Below are 21,975 nucleotides of genomic sequence, written 5' to 3' on the forward strand. Positions count from 1 at the left end.
TGAATTTCTGTGCACACAGAACTCATCCAGTCAATAAAACCAAATCGGGAAAGTATATTGTTTTAGTCAGGTGACAAATAAGCAGTACAGGCGACTTCTTGATTAGAATCTTTTTGTTTCTGTTTAAAATGTAACCTTGAGAGATAATAAGCAGATTTTTGGAAGTCCCTCTGGAGATCTGAAAGATTGCCATGACATGGGTTATAAAAGGGTTGGGAGTGGAGGGAGCATGTGCTGGGCTTATGTCTTATCTGCTGCAGAATCAGCCAAACAATAATGTCTTCACAAACCATGAAGAAGTTCATGTTTGCAAAGAAAATCAGGGGACTAAGCAAAAGTTGTGAGATAAGCACCAGAAAAGAAATATTCTCTATTCAGGTGGGTCATGGACTTGGAACAAGCAAATCTGTATAGACCTCTAAAATCCCCATGTTTGTATAGCAATGGAGTATGAATGGATTATAAACCAGTTTGCCAATGACTCTTGCTTCCTTAGCAGATTTTTGGATGAAGGCCAAGGAGGGGACAAGCAGACGGGAAGTTGGTAACTCAGGTTTTAATGGAATTGAAGAACTTGAAGAGAAAGCCAAAAACAACTTAAAATTTTCTTTTAAGACTTAGCTGTCCATAGTTAAAACCAAAGCAGGAGCTTAGTTTGTTTGTTGGTGTCAAGTTGGAGGGATATTGCCTTGTGTCAGCAAAGACACAAAATTTGGCATATGGAGACGCTGTACCCTATCACCTAGAAAAACACCTGGCACATAGGAAGACACAGGATCATTTTTGAATAAATGAATGAATGATTTAACTACGCCATCCAAGTATTGAAAGGAACAGTTTCTTTCACTGAGTTTTTACTTACGTTCATGATGTTATTGTAACTCTCCTGGACCGGTCTGCAAACAGTCTAGAACTTGTCTCCTTTCTTCTATCACTTGTTATTGTTCCTTTCCCATGTCTTAGGCATGCCTCATCTTCTAAAGTGCAAGTAATTCCTTGAGAGCGGGGACAGGGTTTTCTACTTCCGTATCCCACATCATGCCAATGATTTCAGGCATACTGTACATGTGAGTAAACAATGCCGTACAACAGGGGCAGCAAATGTTTCCTGTAATGTTTTCTGCAAATATCTTAGGCTCTGCGGGCCACGCAATCTCTCCTGCAACTGCTCAACTCCACTGTTGGAGCCCAAGAGCAGCCACACACAGACGACACTAAGTGATTGGGTGTGGCTGGGTGCCAGTGAGACTTGATTTACAAAAACAGGCGGTGGCTGATTTGGCCCGGGGCCAGACTTTCCAATCCCTGCTCTAGAGTCCCAGGTCAGAAGGAAACAGTGTCTTGGAAAGAACACTGGATGAAGCGCAAGGCTGGCCCTGGATGTGCCAGAATCTCCGTTGCTTCACCTGTAAAAGCCCCTTCTAGCTTTGAAATCACTTGAGTTCTAAGAACGAATGTCAATATAGACTGAAAACATGACTCACGGCATCAGTGGTAACTAGGCCTCATCACTGTATGGCGCTCACTGCTAATATACTCTTTGGATATGAAACACATGGACGAGGCACAGGCCAGTAAAACTTTTGTGGGCTGAGAAAAGTGCTAGAAGGTTCACAGATGCTGCCTCAACCCCTAACTCCCTACCTCCAACCCCCCCGCCCCCCACAATCCCTTCATGAGCATAAGAAATAGAAAACAAGCCCAGAAAGAAGCAATTTGTTCATTGTTACATACACCATCGGCTATTCAATAAAAAATTTGAACCCAGGGGTCTTGTCTCACTGTATTCCATGTTAAATTCTCTCCTATAAAGTCTGGCTATTCTAACTTACTAGCCTCAACAACAGTCCTTAACCTTTGAAAAATAAGCGCTACCTTTAAAAATATGCTACATGTTATATATAAATAGATCTAATCTGTGATTTGTAGGTAAGCCATTACCTCCTAAATTTATTTCATTGAATATTTTAATTTTTATAGGCCAGTACCTAAGTAAACTATTGTAACTTTGCATGTCACCTCTAAAACGTGTGCTACAAAAAAAAAAAAAAAAAAAGTAATAAAAATAAAAATAAAAAATAAAATGTGTGCTACAGGACTCCTGGGTGGCTCAGTGGTTGAGCATCTGCCTTTGGTTCATGGTGTGATCCCGGGGTCCTGGGATCAAGTCTCGCATCGGTTTCCTTGTGAGGAGCCTGCTTCTCCCTCTGCCTATGTCTCTGCCTCTCTCTGTGTGTCTCTCATGAATAAATAAAATCTTAAAAAAGTAATAAATTGTATGCTACATTCCAATTCAGAGATATTAAAAAGTGAGGAAGGGACACCTGGGTGGCTCAGCAGTTGAGCCTTTGGCCCAGGGTGTGATACTGTGAGTCCCAGGATCGAGTCCCACATCAGGTTCCCTGCATGGAGCTTGCTTCTCCCTCTGCCTATGTCTCTGCCTCTCTCTCTCTCTCTCTCTGGGTGTCTCTTCTCTCATGAATAAATAAATAAAATCTTAAAAAAAAAGGTGAAAAAAAAAAAGAATGGAAAAATAGAGTTTTTTAATGGACTTGGATTCCATGGATTTACATTTCTACCTAAAGTAGAAAAAAATACACTGGGCCTTAACTTGCTTTGACTTTTCTCCATCTGGAATGATATCTTTTTCTCTAATCTTCATTGTTCATATTCTAAGCATCTGTGAGCCCAGCTAAAAGCCAGCCCCTCCAAGGAGCCTTCCCTAAACTCCCCTACAGCACTTTAATAGGAGTCCTTTAAAGATATCACACACTGTAATGACAGCCAATGGCATTCGGCTTTTTCAAGATAAAGAGTATATCTTAGACCTCCTAGAACCCTCCACCCTCATGGATGCAGTCCAGTGCCTCAAACACAGGAAGTGGCCAAATATATAAATCCTAAAGTCCTTGAGCAAATGACATCTGAATGGACAAGAATTTGGCTACACTTTTTCATCCGCATTCATAAGCATGTTCCTATCCATACCCTCCAGCTACGGTATTCATCAGCATGACATTCAGCGACACGACACCTTCATTTCTTTCTGGGCTTTGCTCATTGAACAAGCTTATGGAACTAGGTTTTCTCATCTCACATCTGCTTTATAGATATAAAGGCTTTTGATGGCTGTTCAGTAATGCCAGAACTTTACATTGTACCTAGGAATTACCCATTGAGCTCAACCCCTACTAAATAGAATTTTATAAGGATCTGACTAGTCCAGAAAGACACTAGAAGTGTAGGAATGAAGGAGACAGGGATCTCCCAAGAGAAACAGTGGAGCCTGCAGTTGTGATGAATTCTCTTCAGAGGGTTAGAATCAAGACTAAGTATCAGACTCTAGACTTTCTACCCCTTTCATTTTACCCTTGAGAAAAATTGAGACTCAGTTCAATTTACCAATGTTGAATTTTTGGTTAAATTAGTTAATACTGGGACACCTGGGTGGCTCGGTGGTTGAGCATCTTCCTTTGTTTTTTTTTTTTTTTTCAAACTTTTTTTTTTTTAAGATTTTATTTATTTATTCATAGACACACACACACAGAGAGAGAGAGAGAGAGAGAGAGAGAGGCAGAGACACAGGCAGAGGGAGAAGCAGGCTCCATGCAGGGAGCTGGATGTGGGACTCAATCCCTGGTCTCCAGGATCACACCCCAGGCTGCAGGCAGCGCTAAACTGCTGTGCCACCGGGACTGCCCGAGCATCTGCCTTTGGCTCAGGTCCTGATGGCTGAGCATCTGCCTTTGGCTCAGGTCGTGATCCAGGGGTCCTGGGATGGAGTTCCACATCAGGCTCCCCACGCGGAGCCTACTTCTCCCTCTGCCTATGTCTCTGCCTCTCTCTGTGTATCTCATGAATAAATAAAATCTTTAACAAAACTTAGTTAATACTTACATCTGGAGATTTTTAAACTTTTGAGTATATCATTAGAGCATTAATGATGAATACTTTGAGGGGACTCTCTCATACTGGATAATGTACTCCCCAAAGGATCTGGGCCCTACAGTTATTCTAGATAAATATCCTGACTTCCTAGGGTCCTAAGGAAAAGCCTAGATTCCCCTCTTCTGTGTATTCTTGAGACAGGGCATCTGTGGGTACCAAGGTTCATCACTGGGTTGGTATGATAGTCCATGGAACATCTTATTGATGAGGCTACATCTATGAGGCTTGTCTGATGTTTACGAGTAAGATTTTAAATACACACCAGCACAATTTTTAAGAGACAAATATTTTAAAATTTATAAACCTACTAAACAAGGGAGAAGTAACTCTGTAAGACTCAATAATTTAACTTTCTTGATGTATGGGCTTCTCTTCGATTCCTACAAAGCCTGTGATAAGATGGCACCACAGAGGAGGTGGACAGGACCGATGTTGCTGGGGAAGACAGGTCACATGAGGGCAGCAATACCAGCAGCAGCCAATGGCACAGCAGTGACTGTCCTGTTGGCCCTGTAACCCAACCCCTATTTGACCTTTGTTTCTCTGGGGCTCCATTTCCTCTGTGGCTTCCCTGGTGCAAATGATCTTCCATATAAAGTGAATACAGCAGTAATAAGCTGCCTGTAAGAGCTGTCCTGAGAATTATAAACAAGTAGACAGTATCTGCAAACTGTCCAGTACCGCTGTATAGACCATGTAAGAAACAAGACAAGAAGGGTATGTATAGACAGGAGAGGTCTGGCCTGGGAAGCACAAGACAGGTCATTTATATGCTTCACAGTAATACATGACCTCATCCTCATTCCTTTTTCTAATCATCTGGGGAAATTCACATGTTTTGCCTAAACTCTCTTTCTTTATAAATCTCCTGTTTTTTTTTTTTTTCCTTTTTGTGGTTTCTTTTTTTTAGATTAAAAAAAACCCAACCATACACACAACCATATACATACATGTAAAGGTAGAGAACAAAACAATGTGAATCCCTGTATGTCCATCACCCAGCCACACAGCCATTTGCTCACAGCTAGTCTTATTTTACGCACACCCCACTCATGCCTCACCCCCAGCACCGTGGGATCATTTGAATCAAATCCCGGACACAGATAATTTCATTTTTCATGGCTTTTCAAACATACAAGTCCTATTTCCTTGGCATTTCATTTTCTTGATTCAACACCTCTGATATAAACAATCTGCAGCACTAAAATGGAGGCAACATGGGAGGTACGCTTGGAGCCACAGAAAAATTTAGAAACAAATAATTTAAATAAAAAAAGGACAATGAGTCAAGGCAGAGGCAGTTAATATAGCCTGTAGGACCCTGTGCTGTCATGCTGTTAGGAGCACCACCCCATCCTGGGGCTCCCTTGGAGGTCTGTCCTGGGGTACCCGCTCATGGAGGAAGGGGGCATGTCTCGCCTTTCCCTGACCAGGTCTGACTTCTCCTGCCTCTGTGCCTCCCTCCCACTACTGAACACATCACAATCACCTCCAGTACTGAGCCACTTCCCTGTAAAATCCTCCTCCATTCCTCCTGTCAAAACACGCCTTCTCTCTGCTTTGCTCCCACAGCGCTGAATTATCCTAGCACACAGTCAGTACTCAATAAGTGCACATGCACTGAATGAATTGGACACAGGACGGATTCCATTCTGCCTTGCACCTTACTTAGTGCTTTTCACATCCGTGTCTCCCAGGGATTTTAAATTCCTCAAGGAAATAATTGTGTTAAATCAACTCTGTGTCCCCCTCCCTTCTAAGGCATTCATGGGTGCATAGTGGGTGCTTAACGAATGTCTCACGAATGGAAGGTGCTCTAGGAAAAGAGCCACGTGGCTGGAGGGTGAGGTGTCTGGAGCATGACTTCACGGAAATTAAGGGCAGACTAGCACAAATACAATGAACAGACATTTTCCCCCAGGTTTCCAGAGCTTTCTTGTCTCAGGGAAGCAAATTTGGGCTTGTCATCATAAAAGCAAAAGAATTTGGGAGTGGTTTCCTTCGTCCAAATGACCCAGCAACACCTGCCTCGAAACCATAATCGTGTTTTTCTCTCCCACCTTCTCCCAAGGTGAAGGCTACACTAAGTTACTGCCCATAGGATGGAATTACAGGTCTAAATCGGAGACAAAGGTTCTTTATGCTGTGTCTGGTCATTAATTAGCTGCTGGAAACTTCAAGACAGGGCCATTAGCATGCTCATAAACCTTTTATTTTAAATGTTTTCGCTTAGCCGTGATTCTGATGTGACTCTCCTTGTAGGCTGGACATAGGACATTTGTTTCTTAACATTTCTGAGGCTCATTAACTACTCTATCCCAGCGGCTCATTAACTAGCCCATTAGGGATTTCACTTCATTCCGGCAGAAGCCTCCACTTGCCCTCGCAGAGCCTTTGAGGGCGCCTATCTGAGGCCATCTAATTGGGAATGATGTGAGGCTCGCTGCAAGGCAGGGGCGAGAGGGGGCTTTGTGGGTCTCCCTGGAGGCTGGAGTGGCGGTGAAGGGGTGCGCTCACCTACCTGCTATTCTCCCAATGGGCATGGCGTGCTCCTCGGGTGGGGAGACAGACACCATGATGTGGTTCATGTACGCCAGGTCTTCCCGATGGGAGAGGTTGATGGGCTTCCCTTCCCTATGAAGCCCGTCCTCGGAGAGCCTGGACTGTTTGAAATCCACGGAGTGCCGGGGGTTCAGGATCAGAGGGTGCATGATGGGACTGGGCATCAGCTGGATCACGCGGGTGCTCTCCTGCCGGGGGCTCGATGGCTTCGGGTGAGGCTCAGAGGATGGTGGGCAGTGGTTATTCTCCATGGGAGACACTGACAGGGGGTAGGACTCCTGGTGGTTGTTCTCCTGGTGGAGCCTCGGCCCCTGGGCCCTCTCGGCCGGGGAGAGGCGGCGGATCATGTTGTCCAGGGGGGACCGGAGGGGCCGCTGCTCGGGGTCGGGAGAAGGCCGGTGATTGGCTGTGACAGGTGATCTAGAACGGTGCAACAGTTCAATGGTGGGGGGGTTGTGGTGCACATTCTCCACTGGTGGCCTTGGGGTCCTCTGGACACAGTTATCTGTGGAGCAGAAGGAGAGACAATCACTGACCCCAGTGGACGGTTGGGAGAGGGACCCTGCTGCAGTCCTAGAGGTAATGAACAGTGGAGTCCAGGCATGTGCCGGGCAGACCTTTCATCCCTTGAGACGGAGTGTCTTTCCCACTGCTTAAAAAAACAACTGAAGTACACATACTTGAAATTCTTTTCCTACACTAGACAGGCTAAGAATGTCTACAAGCATTCCATTAATCACTTACTAGTAGCTTATAAACACAAGGAAGCCAAACTCGTGTCCTCTAGCTCTTTGTTTCTTGACTCTCTGACGTTACTTTTGGGGTCCTTATGGGTTTCTTTCTAGACACTCACTGACTTGTATTTTCATAGCTGATTTTACATATTCTCTACCTCTGGGACGTTGTTGGTGGTGTTAATGATACTACTACTACTACTACTACTACTACTAAGGTAGTTACTATATCCTTGGTACTGGATTACATTGTTTAAAATGTATAACACTCCTAAGTAGAACATGCTGATACCAGTACTCTTATTTTACAGGTGACAAAATGAAAGCGTACAGAAGTTAAGCAACTTTCTCAAAAACACACAGTCAGCTAGGGAATGAGACCCAGACTCCGGTAAGAATCTAGAATCTAGGATCCGTTATGATATCTGCCCTTTTGCTATCTACAGAAGCCCAGGGAAAAAGTTATAGCAAAAGTTGCTTTAAGTATGGACAGTGGGCCTAATTTACAGATTGGCAATCTTGTACTTGAAGGAAGATTCAGGATCACTTTGTTTCTGAGTGCCCTTCAAAATGCTCAGAGACAGGCAGAGGTAAGTTAAGGAAAAGGAGGGATGAACACCTCCAATGATGCCTCTGTACCATCCCACTTGAACTTTCAAGCGGGTGATATCCGAGCGAAGACAACGTTGAAAATGTGCACAGCTCAGCAACAGAAGTAGTTCTGTGGGTTGGGTTGAGGGAGGGACCAGCACACACGTGGCTTTAGGAGTCCCTGTTTAGGGGGAGGAAGGGTGCAAGAATCTGCCTACAAAAAATGGAGATTTCCACAGTGCATCCCACTCATCTTAATGAGGTTTCTCTGGTCACATCTGTTCCCAGAACTGTCTCACCAAAAGGATGCATACACTTTCAGGTCCTTGTTCTGGTCAAAGATTTGTCTATGATTCTAAGTAAAGCAAATCAAAGATACCTCCTTTGTCCATTATGCCAATATCTCTATGAAGAACATATAAAGGGATCCAGGAATTTAATAGGGTTAGTACACAGAGATTGAGGTGGTAATGTCACAAAGTTTTACACAGGATTCATAGAAAAATGGGGACTCTTCTAGCTCTCAGTTATATGAGAGAGCAAACAAAGAAATATTCATGATCACTTAATAAGCATCTGCTTGAAGGCAAAAGGTTTATTTTGTAGCTACTGTGTAACCCACTGCCATGAATTTAAAAGTACTTATTTATTGGAATAGCTATCAATGGGAGACTAGCTTAATAAGTTATACCATATCTCTAAACAATGGAAGCTCAGACAGATGTAAAATGGAATAAAGAGTGTCTCAATATTCTGCTAAGGACTGGTCTCCAGGCTCTATGATTAGGGATGCAAGGCCAGGTGAAATATTCTGGTTTGCTACCACCTTTCTATGATAAAGGAGAGGAGTATTCTAGTTTCAGGAAAAGACAGAGTGGTTTGTATCAAACTAACCTCCCTACATATACAAAAGATGGAATCTGGATACCATACATTTACAAAAGTTATTTGAAGGTGCTGGAGAAAACTGAAGGGGATTTTACTCTTGAAAGAAGAGAATTGCACAGGTGAGATCCAAATTCATAGAGCCCTGAGGGTCCTCCTTAGTCCCTCTAGCAGGGGGCAGCTGGAAAATGAACTGGAAGTTGTATAATCTGTCAAGGAATAGAGTATGAGGCTGCCAGAATGGCAAAAAAATGAGAAACCAAATCCCATAAAAGGGAGAGCCTCAGGGACAGTAGCCACTAAATTGGCACATAAAGTTCCCTCAAATCCTTAACATGTGCTCCTGAATAGCATGTGGGGTGTGTGTGTGTGTGTGTGTGTGTGTGTGAGTGTGCATGTGCGTGCACGTGTGGAGTAGGGGGCAGGGCTTCTAAGGAGCTCAGTGAAAAGCAACAGCTGTATGGCTGAAAGATAAGAGCAGGAATGTCAGGTATTGGCCACTGTATTGGAGACAGAATTCAGAATTTCAGTCCTAGCAACAAAGGCTCTATAAGCATCTCTGGCTCTTCATTACCCCAGAATAGCCACACTTTAGGAATAAGGGCTAGCTCCAGGACAAAGGGATTTGCCTGAGGGCTAAAGGCAAAATTGACAAAAATCTGCCCTAACCAAATGTTAAGACTACAGACTCAAAGTGATTGGTTAGTCGTTTACCTGCTAGAGCAAAAAATCAACATTCTTCAGAGGAATATAACATAATCTAGAATCTCTATGATGTACCATTTATAATGTCCAGTATTCAATAAAAATTTTCTGGATATGTGGCAAAAACAAAACAAAACAAAAAACCAGAAAAAATGTGACCCCATAATCAAGAGGAAAGGCAGTCAACAGAAACAGACTCTGAGATCATCTAGATGTTGGTAATAGCAAAAGAGAACCTTAAAATAATGATTAGAAATAAGTGTAAACACTTGAAGGAAATGGTGGTCATGATGAGATATGATAGAGACGGTCAGAAAAGAAATGGACATTTAAAGAAGATTCAAGTACTAAATAGACACAGTATCTAAAAGATGGGACTGGATGTACTTAATGGCAGATTAGGAATGACAGAAGGAAGGGTTAGTAAATTTGAAGACAGATCAATAAAAATTAAAAACAAATAAATAAACAGATCCTCAGTGACCTGTGGAACACTATTAAATGGTCTAATGGACATGTGATTGGAATCTAAGAAGGAGAGAACAGAAAGAACGGGACCAAACAAAATAAATAGCCCAAAAAACCCTCCAAACTGAATAATGACCAAATGGTCCCCAAATCTGGTAACAACAACAAAAACAGGAAACTTTAAGATCCAAGATGCTCAGTGAAAACCAAGCAGGATAAATACAAAAGCTACATCCAGTCATTTCATAGTCAAACTGCTGAAAGCCAAAGATAAAGAGAAAAATCCTGAAGCAACCAGACAGGAAAAAAAAAAAAAGGTACACTATGTACAATGGAAAAGTTATACTAATTACAGCTAACTTCTTTTTTGAACACCCAGAGAAAGAGAGAAAGAGCAAGAGAGCGCAAACATGTGCACTAGAAAGGTATGGATGGAGACCCATAGGCTGAAAGACACTTAAGAGCCACATCAGCCACATCAACCATCTGCAGTGTAGAGATTCGTTTGGATTCTGATTCAAGGAAACTGTAAAAACATTGTACAGGATAGGTGGAAACAATGCAAACAGTACAAAGATATCTCATGATATTGAAGAACTGTCAGGTGCCGTGATGGCTTTGTGATTATGGTTTTATAAAGGGTCCTCGTCTTTTCAGACCTGTACTGATATATTTACAGATGAAACTGTGTATCTGGAATTTGCTTTCAATTAATTTGGGACGGTGAAGCAGAGGGTAGGTGGGGGCACAGAGGAAACAAGATTGGTCATGAGTTGATCATTGAAGCTGGTGATGGGTACATGGTGGTTTGTTAAATAATTCTCTCAAGTTTTGCAGAAGTTTGATATTTTCCACTGTAAAAAGCATTTCTTTTTTTTCTTCTTCTTCTTTTTTTTTTTTTTTTTTTTTTTTGCTTTTGTTTTCAAGTACTCAGTCAACCTTGCAAGGATATAGGTTGGGATAACAAGTCCTAAATTTTTCATTTTAACCCAACAGCAAATAAATGCTTACAAAGTACTTAACTGATTAGGTCTTTTGAGTTAATTTTAATGGCTGAGATGACTAGTATGGCAGAAATGACCTGCAATCTTTCGGAGATGAGGCAAGTCTTCTTTTCATGGTCAATCTGGACTTCTGCTGTACCCTCCCCCCACCCCGATGAATTGATCTCTTCCCTGTCACAGAACATGATCATGATAGTCAACTACTATCATGCAAATGCAACTAGTTGCATTTTCTTCTATATGCCATTGACAGAATATCTCCCTTTACTTAAAAGCTTATTAAGGTTTAAAAATACTTAAGGATGATGAAGACCATGTACTGAAAAATTCTACTTCCTGATTCCATTTCCTGTCTTACAAATCTCAAAACGGACACAGGCGTTGGCCCGTAGTCTGGTCACCTGCTGGCCCTCTTTGATGTCCTGGGTTTCAAGGCTCATTGCATGGGTGTGCACTCGGGGCAAGCCTTAGGAAGTCTGGGCGGACTCTGAGAGGAAGAGTTTTCATGCCAAGGGTAAAAGAGGAACTGATGTAATGTCCTGGAGAGATTTCACTCTCTGTTCCTGCCCAGATCTTTGGGAACAATGAAGGAAGGAGACAGTGCTCTGGTTAATCCAACTCAGATTTTACTTTTGACTCAGGGGTCCAGGCAGGAACAGGACTTGGAGGAGATTGATTTATTTATTTCTCTGCAGACAGCACTCAAAGAGGAAGTACTTGATGAAGTTGATAACATTAATGGTAGAGAACTGGATCCAAGGTATTTAATTCCAGGCTCCTGGTGGTCTGGGCACAACCACTGTCAAGGCTGAACGGCCTGCAAGGAGACCTTCCAAGCTTTGTTGCAGTTTGCAAAGCATATGCCCACATACGGAGCAGGCTCTGACGTTCCTCCCCTACTGCCTGCTGCCCCTGTTATTATAAAGTTGGCAGCAGGGTATGGAAACTTATGAGACCAGAGCCGGCAGGCAGAGAAGCTCCGGACACAGGAAATGCACTGAGCGGACAGTGGGTGCATTAAATCCCCCAGATGTAGGAGTCTTCTGTCTAAAACAAGAAGATTTTTTTGGTCTGGCCTTGATGTCTGGGTTTATTCTTGGTGAATTGCCCAGCGAGAGCTGGGAAATTATCCACATTGCCCTGGGTCTGAAGGTCTTGATATGGGACGGAAATGCGCAAGAAGGAGGGAGGGAAAGCCACATGTAATTAGTCAGTGTGGGCATGGAGGGTAGTGGGGAGGAAGACCAAGGACTGGTAGGGAACCCATTCTGGTTGAAAGTATTTTCTAAACACTTAATACAAGTAATCCCTTTTTTCCACCAAAGAGCCCCACATAAATTGGGCTTTAAATGTGAAGATTACAAAAAAAAAAAAAAAAAAAAAAAAAGATTTTATTTCTTTACTTATTAGAAAAGGTGGTCTACTTAAAATTCATCAAAAGTTGGTCCAGTTGAATCAGGTTATGAATAATGAATAACTAGTAAACTGAAAATAAACAAAAACTGCCTTTGGTTAAAGTTGTGGGCTTTCAGTAGGAAATTTCCAGGGTAAAGCAAAGGCTCAAGCTTCTGTCTCACCCAGAAGGATTGCATTTCCGAGGATCACATTTCCACTACCTCACTTTCCCTAAGGCCATAGATGGTGATAAGAGAAGTTAGTCAGGGAGATGCAAATCAACAGGCCCAGCAGGTAGCTTAATCATCAGCCTCAGTCCACTGTGTTCCACATTCTTCTGGAAGGAACCACTTCCCAGCATGACTTTGTAAAAAATTAGTGGGAACCACACGTGATATAAAGAGCTATAGAGATTAAATGCTCTATGCCTTCCCATGCAATTCAAAATAGATTTTCTACACAAGCTTAGATTTTGTCACCTTCTGTTACGGGTTGAATTCTGCTACAGACACGCCCCACATCCCTCAATTCATATGTTGAAGTCCCAACCCCCTAAAACCTCAGACTGTGACTTTATTTAGAAATAGGGTCATTGCAGATGTCATTACCTAAGACGCGGTCATAGTAGAACAGGGTGGACCTCTAATCCAATATGACTAGTGTCCTTACAAAAAGGAGAATTCGGACATGTAGACAGGCATCGATTGCATGACTGGAAGGGCATGTTCTGCCCCATAGTGATTAAAAATATGTGTCAAACCATAGAACCTTCAGTGATGCCAACCACATTTCAAGTAGTGTCCTGGGTGCAGTGAATGGAAGGAAAAGTGGTCCTTGCTCTCAAGGATATTGTCGTCTAATGGAGAAGGCAGACATAGAAAACACCAGAAAAGGCTAAAGGTGCTGAATTAAGAGTCAGTCACATGCAGCATGCCATGTGAAGAAGGCAGAGATCTACCAATCAAGGAATACGGAGCAAACCACCAGAAGCTAGGAGAGAGGCACAGAACGGATTCTCCCTCCCAGCCCTCAGAAGGAACTGACCCCGTCCTTACCTTGATCTTGGACTTCCAGCCTCTGGGACTGTGAGACAGTAAATTTCTGTTGTTTAAGCCACCCAATTTCTGGCGCTTTATTATGACAGCCCTCCAACACTTCCACTCCCCCCCACCCCCTGCACCCTGCCACTCCTTTCCCACGAGGTTCCACCGAGACCCTGCGCTGACCCTCTGCCTGCCCATCCAGCCCGTTCGCTTCGGCAAGTTGCCACTGAGTCCCCCTGCAGGGCCAGAGACGAAAGCCACCCACCCAGGTTTGGAGCGTACGATTCTCAGATGTGTGAGGTCTCAGACAGTAAAGCCCAAGAGAGCTCCCAGAGTTTTAGAAGCGTGTGCTGACGGAGGCTGAAAGAAACAAAATAGGTGACTTGCAGGAGTCTGGGAGGCTTCATCTGTATGCCTGTGGGCGGAACAACCTCCAAACTGGCTGGCCTCTGTCAGCGGCTCTGTAGGGATGGACGAATGAATGGATGGATGGACAGACACATGGACGGAGGATGGAGAAAACAGCACAGAGGGAAGTCTGCCCACTGCAGTCTGAATACGCCCCCGCACAAAAGAAGTTGAATGAAGAAATCAATAGGTCCAATTAGACCTGGAGTGGGGGAGCCCTGTGAATCATTTATAGGGAGGGGGTCTGGGTGGCACAGAGATAAGTCAGAGTGCTGGAGAGGGAAAAGAAAGAGAAAGATAACAGAGGGCCTCCTGCTCTGGAGGTGAACCCAAACTCCCTCCATCTCCTTATCTCAAAGGGCTATCTTCAGAAAGCACTTCCCTAGGGGTAACAGGAAGTTTCTTGAAAACTTCCTGGCTACTGGGGAGAGTTAGTCATGCATATTAGAGATCTCTCACACTGAAACTTCTGGTTGAATAGAGCCAGCTAGCCCCTGGGCCAGGAGCAGCCTCCACAAGACTGGAGAAAGCCAGAGGAGGGGGCGGGGTGGGGGGTGGGGGGTGGGGGGAAGCAAGGGCGGTCCTCCCAGAGGTAGACAAGGCCCAGAGGGATGAAAAGAGGCTCTGTGCATGACCCCAGTGCCTCCACACTTTCCCATCACAGTCAAATGCTGCATCAGGGGACAAGGGTCAGAGGGTAAAAAGTCATGCTGCCCCAAGACTCTGAAATACAGGAAGTAAAGCAGGAAGAAGAGGCAGGCCCTAGCAGAGGGGAACAAGGGAGCAAGGGGAATGGGTGCTACCTGGTGCCCTGGGGACAATGGAAAGTCCAGATTTGGGCCTGGTCTTCCCCTGCTAGAACTTCATTATTTCCAGCCAGATCCAAGAATCCCAGAATTGAAAGGGGGTACAGAAGGTTAATCTTGTAGTTCTTAAATGTGAGGGGAGACAGCTGGAAGATAAATAGGTCCCAAAGGGGTCATGGAGGGCCTACCATACCCAGGTACTACAAGGTAACAAAGCACAAGCACTGCTCCTTTTCCAAACAGGCTGTGCAATGAGAACAATTGAGGTTGGCACTTTAAATGTACTTTCCCAGGATGCCTGGGTGGCTCTGCGGGTTAAGCATCTGCCTTCAGCTCAGGTCAGGATCCTGGAGTCCTGCATGAGGCTCCCTGCTCAGTGGGGGATCTGCTTCTCCCTTTGCCTCTGCCCCTCACTCCACTTGTGTTCTCTTTCTCTCAAATAAATAAAATCTTTTAAAAAAAGTATTTTCCCATAGAATGTAACAGAGGGGGCCTGGTTCATCCATGAAGGAGTTCTGGTATCAGACTGGGGAGGCAGCAGGCCCTTCCTATCTGGGATGCACAAGCGTGGTGTTTGCACAAAGTGCCTTCGGTCACAATAATGGGAATGGTTAGGAAAACTGGGGTTTGGAAGTAGGAAAAAACCCCAACCATTGCACAACAATGTGGATATATGTAACACTACTGGACTGTATATAACCTTAAGAATGGCTAACATGGTAAATGTTATGTGTATTTTATCACAACTAAATTTGTTTTAGGTTTAGAACACAACAAGAAGAAAATCCCAACCAAATAGTGGGAAGAAATATCAAATAATGATAAAGAATAACATTTATTGAGTGCTTGCCATGTGGTAGATGTTGTTCTAAGGGCATTTCCTATTAACTTGATTCTTTCTTTATCACATTCAATAGGTACTGACATTATCCTTCTTTTCCAGGTGGAAACTGAGACCAAGGAAGTTAACTCATTTGCCTAAAGCTACAGAGCCAGTAAATGGAGGAGCTGGGATTTGAACCCAGATGGCTGGTATCCAGAGCACACATAGACACTATTATGCTCTTTGGCTCCATCAAGCTTTGTATGATTAACACAGATGTCAGGCCCCAGCCAATGGCCTCCTTGACACTTTAATCATCAACATGATCCCAGCAAGACTAGACAATCAGAAAAGTTTTTACAACTACCAGTAATAGGATGGCTGCATCAGCTAAAAACTTCATCCACCCTGGTGCCTATTCAGCAGCTATACTGAGGGACCAGCTCCCAAGGAGTGACCAGCACCAAGGGGCTGGTTCCCAAGGGGGATGACAGCCAGTGTCTCTGCTCTCAGAAGCCAGTGCCAGACTCTACATTCACTTTTCTCCCAGGCTGGGGGATTTTCTTCATGCTAAGTCCATTCATTCTGAGCAGTCAAAGATCTACAGTGGATTAATTCGGTCCAAATCAGTGTGAGTTTTGAACATCATGAATTGCAGATATACAGTGGTGTCTCAAAAGTTATCTTTGATGGGGCACCTGGGTGGCTCAGTTGGTTAAGGGTCCAATTCATGTTTTGGCTCAGGTCATGATCTTGGGGTTGGGAGATAGAGCACTCTGTTGGGTTCCACAATCAGTGCAGAGTCAGCTTGAGATTCTCTCTCTCCCTCTTCTTCTGCTCCTCCCCTGCATGAGCTCTCTCTCTTTCTCACATAAATAAAATCTTAAAAAAAAAAGTTATCTTTCAGTTTTTTGTCTGTTTAGATTTGGGAGTTTCAAACACCATGAGGAAGAAAAATTATAAGCAGGTTTGCTGGCATCTGCCACATTGTTACCCTGCTCAGGGGACCTGGCATGGCCTCCTAATCTCCCCAATTCTACTCATTGCTCTGCTTCATCTTCTGTTCTGTTTTCAGAGTGTTTGCATAAAACACATGAACAAAAATGTTATTTTGGTTGGCTCCTTCATGTTGCAATGAAATGAACACAGGCATTTAGAGCTTTGTGGACCTAGGGCTAAGTTTTAATTTTGCTACTTGGTAGCTGTGTGATCTGGAGGCTCTTAGCTTCTATCTCCTCATCTGTAAAGTGGGGTTAGCATTACTTTATTTATAGAGTAGCTGTGAAGATGAAATGACTTGGACACCTAAGACCTTAGAACAGGGTCTGGCACACAATAAATGTTAGTTATTATTTTGTTACTATGAAGCAGATCATATACCGTGTCTTCTTTAATTATCTCATTAAAATCGTGTTAGATTTCCTTCCTCCAAAGCAGTCTTTGGGCATGTGGATTTGACACCCTTGGGTTAAGGGTGGAAAGAAAACATTTTCATTAATAAAGCAATCAAAGGGATCCCTGGGTGGCACAGCAGTTTAGCACCTGCCTTTGGCCCAGGGCGCGATCCTGGAGACCGGGGATCGAATCCCACGTCGGGCTCCTGGTGCATGGAGCCTGCTTCTCCCTCTGCCTGTGTCTCTGCCTCTCTCTCTGTGTGACTATCATAAGTAAATAAAAAATTTAAAAAAAAAATAAAGCAATCAAATAAATGAAAATCTCTGGGCTATCCCAGAATGCATGTCACCCTACCCACTCCCCACAAAGAAATGACCTCTCTATTCTCTGGGCTGTTACCATGTGCTGGTTGTAGGGAGAACTGAGGTCAACTGTTTCAACACTTGAAAGTTCTCACCATTCACTTACTATTTCCAGGTCCACCTGGTGGCAAAGAGCTGCTCCAGGGTAACACTGGTGTCTTAAAAGTGTATCCTCTATTGCCGAAACCATTACAGCACTGCATGGGTGAATGTTTTCAAATTAAAGTGGTTAAACATCACCCCCACTCCATGCTCTTAGATGGGGCAGAGGAGAGGATGGGAGTAGAGACCGATTTTATTTATTCATGAGAGACACACAGAGAGAGAGCGCACACGCGAGAGAGAAGCAAAGACACAGGCAGAGGGAGAAGCAGGCTCCACGCAGGAAGTCTGACGTGGGATTCGATCCCAGGTCTCCAGGATTAGCAGGCCCTGGGCCGAAGGCGGTGCTAAACCACTGAGCCACCCGGGCTGCCCCTGATCTGAAATTCCTGCTTTTGGTGAAAGAAACATATCACTTTTTTGTTTTGTCTCCTTCCTATATAACTATCTACCTAACCTCTAACTCATGTGTATTATGCAGATAAAAATGAGTCCCAACAAAGAAAAGGGATCCACTTGAACTGAGGCTGTCTGCCATGAGATAAGGGGATGGTGTCACTCTGGATTTGACCACTAAGAGGGGTAATATCACCAGCAGTTCTTGATAGGGTGAGCCAAGGCAGGACAGAAGCGATGTTCAACTGTTTCTGAGCAACACCAAGCAGGACACTAAACTTAGAATTTCCTGGATTTAGTTACCTAAATGGTAACTAAATGTGACAGTAGAAAAATGTGTCTTATTCACCTTCCTATCACCCAGGGAGACGAAGACTTTGGAGGGAATGTAGGACTCGAGAGCAGAGGAGATCTGAGAACGTTCAGTCTAAGCCCTGTTACAACCTGAGAAACCAAGGGCCAGAGAAGAGAAACCCGGCCTTTAAGCTGTATTCTGGCAAAATACAGGCTCTGAGCTTGGTTTCCTGACTTCCAAATCCCATTCTTTAAAAGATTTTTATCTAAGCTGACCATGCGTGCCAGGTTGTCCGGGGTGGTCCTGGTTTGTGCCTGTTGCCCGGCAGGCCTGCTGGTGGAGTTCTGTCTCCCTGTCACAGTGGCTCAGTATGAGTGAGAGATTATAAGGCTGTCTTCGTTGTAGGAAACTGTGTTCTCTTCTCATAAGTAACTAAGGGAAGAGGGTGGCAATGCTGCTTCTCCTGGACCTGGACAGTCCTTGGAGGGCTGCTTTGCCCAAGGCATGACGATGGTCAGAATAGCATACAATATGGAGATTAACGAGTGTTTACAAAATAAAGGGTAACTGGAATTAGTCTGACCGCCCACCTCTCCCCTCAGAGCCCGGAGGCGAGCCTCTGAGCTGTAGCACCAGCTTCCAGTTCTGGCACTGCCACGCAGCTGCCAGGGAGGAAGGCGAGATTTCAATGTCAGGCACTCACATGCGATATCTGCAGGGATCTGTTGCTAGATTAAACAAGATATGTTTGTGTTGTGACCTCAATTCCCGTTGTGAAATGATGAATATCGGAATTGGTTCAATCAGTGGCAGTGAGGAGGTGAAATCACGGGGAGAGGGTAAATGAAGCTTTGTCTTTGCGCTTCACTCTGCACACCTCACGGTGCCAGGCTGTTCACGGGCCGCCTCCGTTCTACTCTGGAATGTTCCTGTTCTCTTTCCATTCTGCCATAGTATCCCTGCGTCATCAGGTCAACAGCAACATACTTTTACAAAGGACTGAGCCCCCAATTATGTGAAATAGATCACTGGGGATATTTATTATTCGATATGTAGAATTTCACTTCACAGATTTGTCTTTTTTCAGGACCAGATCTTTCTGTGCATCAACAGATGTCCATTTTAGTGTTTTACCATTCACAAGGAAGTGTAGCGGCATTAATTCTAGAGACCAATCATGTTGAGCTGATAGTTTTTCTTTTAGTTTGGAGAAAAGGGAAAGAGGTAGGAGGTATCTGGAGGTAGGGAACTTGTAATGACCCATTCCCCTCTATAGAAGGTCCCCTTGTCACCAATGGCAGACTGGGGGCAGGCAGCCTGTTTAGTCATCTCTGTGCCTTGTACAGCTCTTCTCATTTGATACCATCTGACAAAGACCTAAACTTCCCTTCTCATGTGTCCACCTGTCCATCTGAGAGAATCGGCTGACTGGGCATGGACACTCAGGTCTTGATTCCTGGCTGACAGCTTTAAGTAATGGTCTCTGAGGACACACTACTTCTAAGAGCTGGGTCTGAAGTGGAGCTCACTGGTCCACAGGGTGATGAAGCCCTTGACCTTGGTCTCATTAGCTCCATTCTTTTACCTCCTGAGCCACCACCAGCACCACCATCATAACATTCAAGAGCACAGCTCATTATGGTGTATGTAGCAGCACATCCGTATTTACTTGGTCTGAGAGTAGCTCTGAGAGTTAGCTGGGCTTTCTCTATTGATTAGCTGCTGCAAATGAGAACAACAAACACCTACTTCTGGGTCAAATCAGACCAAGGGATAAGAAAGGATTTGTGGTGGAAGACCAAAAGCTTCCAATCACATCTGGGAATAAAAAGAAGAATAGGAATTCCAAATGGGATTTTTTTTCTTTTCTTTTCCTTTTTTTTTTTTTTTTTTTTAAATAAGGAGAACAGAAGGGGCGGGGGCATCACACACCTTTTGTATCTGAGGAGGCAAACTAGGTAATACGATTCTTGCCTTAATGTCAAGCTTCAGTAAATCCACCTCCTCTTCTCTGGAATAGCTGTTGGCTATTATGCAACCCGGAAACGTACGTGGCAGGAAGAGCAAAAGAACAGAGAAGCTGAATTATGTGTGTGTGTGTGCTGTGTGCCTGTGTGTGTGTGTGTGTGTGCGTGTGTGGCGGGGGTGGGGCAGCTGCTAAATTAAAAAAGGGCAGAGCTGGAGGCAGAAAAGATGAGAGAAACAGGCAGGGAGCGTGCAAGAGCCGCTCCTTTATCCTCCATCACGAAAGCAAGGGGGCCCTGCTGTGAGCCACTTGGCACGTGGAAGGGATGGCAGGTCGCCTGTAGTCAGGCTCTCTTTTGTGAAGTGTTAATTAAAAAAACAAATACCTTCTCATTTTTTAATTTGCCAACAACAAAACCAAAATATTAGCCCTGCTCTCAAGGAGGCTCAGTCAATTTAAGGAAATACCCCTAAGGAACTGGGTTGTAGGCCTCAAGTAATCTGGTCCTGAGGCTAAGTACAGGTTGAAAAGCATTACTTTGCATCCCTGTGTCTGTAGCCTTACTGACCTGCGACCTGCGTGCACTGGGACAGAGACACGCTGCATCTCTGTTCAATGGGGTGATGCACCAAGTCAGATTTTAATAACTGATTTCTGCACCCAAACACCTGCTTTGGAACGATGTCCAGGGCCACAGTTCAATTCTGGTTCTTTTTCCTGTTAGTTTACTACTAATTTTTTTAATGACTTTTTGACTTTATGACTACATGGGCTTACCAGAGAGGAATAGCACGGGCGCATCAGAAGTAGGCACGCATTTTACCAATGAGCACACCGCAAGAAACCACCTTTGGTGCACGAAAGAGGAACCCCTCGCCCACCAGAGTTCATGGGGTTTGAGTCTGTCTTGTTCCCCCAGCTTTTATTACCCTCTAGTCACAAATTTTCAAAGATCCTCTACCCCCTCTTCCCGCCCCCCATGATTCTCCTTCATCAAAGTCCTCTACATTCTGGCTCCAGCATAACCTCCGCGGACTAAGTTGGCCAAAGCAAAATCTCAATCACTGTTGAAATAGGGTGATGGCTCACAGGGGTTTATTTACTTCATTCTATTTGGGAGAAATCTCTCCGGTTTGACATTTTCTAGAACAAAAGGTTGGTTGGGGGTGGCTAAAAGATAAACCTTATAACCCAAGTCATCTGATGGCTCTCTTGTTCCAGGGACTCACTCCATCCTACCTATTTTCTCTGCCCGGAGCGTTCCCCACTTCACCCTGGCTTATCGGAATTCTGCTGGATCAAGGAAGCCCCCAGAACCACCTGCTTCATGAGGCTGACCCTGAGGCCTCTGCCTGGATGTCATTTTCCTTCCTACTGTCTCTTTAGGATGTCTACTCTTACAGCTACACTTTGCTACTTCTCTATGAACCTCAATTCTTTATGAGATTGCGGAGAATTAAGAGTACACCTCATTCATCCTGCCATTTCTCTCAGTATCTTCTATATAGAGAGCACTCAATACGTGTTTGTTAAACAACAAACTAATCGCACAAGTAAGAACAACTTATCAAATAAATGATGAAACCTTTTGGATTGTCTAAACCTCATACAAGGAAAGAAAAGCCTCCTCTGGTACCTTCTTCATGGTTCTGATGCAGTAGGACTTCTGGCTGCGTGTGTATAGAGTTTCCAGGATGGAAGAACGGTGAAAAAAGAATCCGAGGTTTTCTCTGCTTCAGAATATGCTGAAGGAGTTCATAGAGCACATCACCTGGAAAAAAAAATAAAGAGAACTAGAGCAATGGGAATATTTTAGTTAACAGACTGAGCTTTAACTCTGTGGGTGGCACTGGACTAAAGAGAGAACGGTGAGCCAGAGACGCATGCCACCTACCCTCAGGTAGCACACAGGGGAAACTCATGGGCCGCAGCCATGTGATTGTTTAATTGGATTTTTTAAAATTGTGAAAGTAATATATGAAAAAAAGTTTTTTAAAAAAGTCGAAAACCAGAAAGAAAACAAAAATCAACTAAAATCCCACTGCTAAGAGAGAGAAGTCTTATTTCTACTGTCTATGGTTTTATCT

At 44.1% G+C, this 21,975-nt stretch overlaps 1 protein-coding gene across 5 annotated transcripts in view; it reads right to left on the bottom strand.

Moving 5' to 3' along the window:
- Positions 1 to 21,975, bottom strand: part of ETV6 (ETS variant transcription factor 6) — a 236,201-nt gene that overhangs the window by 13,523 nt on the left and 200,703 nt on the right. For all 5 annotated transcript variants that reach the window (XR_007406572.1, XM_025455098.3, XM_025455097.3 and 2 more), the window contains 2 exons: positions 21,525 to 21,659; positions 6,470 to 7,015 (listed from right to left, as the gene is read on the bottom strand). Coding sequence is in view for 4 of the 5 variants with exons in the window: in XM_025455098.3 (XP_025310883.1) it covers positions 6,470 to 7,015; positions 21,525 to 21,659 (681 nt within the window). In the remaining variant the exon portion in view is untranslated. The remainder of the gene's footprint in view (positions 1 to 6,469; positions 7,016 to 21,524; positions 21,660 to 21,975) is intronic.

This window comes from Canis lupus, chromosome 27, assembly GCF_003254725.2.
Source record: "Canis lupus dingo isolate Sandy chromosome 27, ASM325472v2, whole genome shotgun sequence".
Classification (NCBI taxonomy): Eukaryota; Metazoa; Chordata; class Mammalia; order Carnivora; family Canidae; genus Canis; species Canis lupus.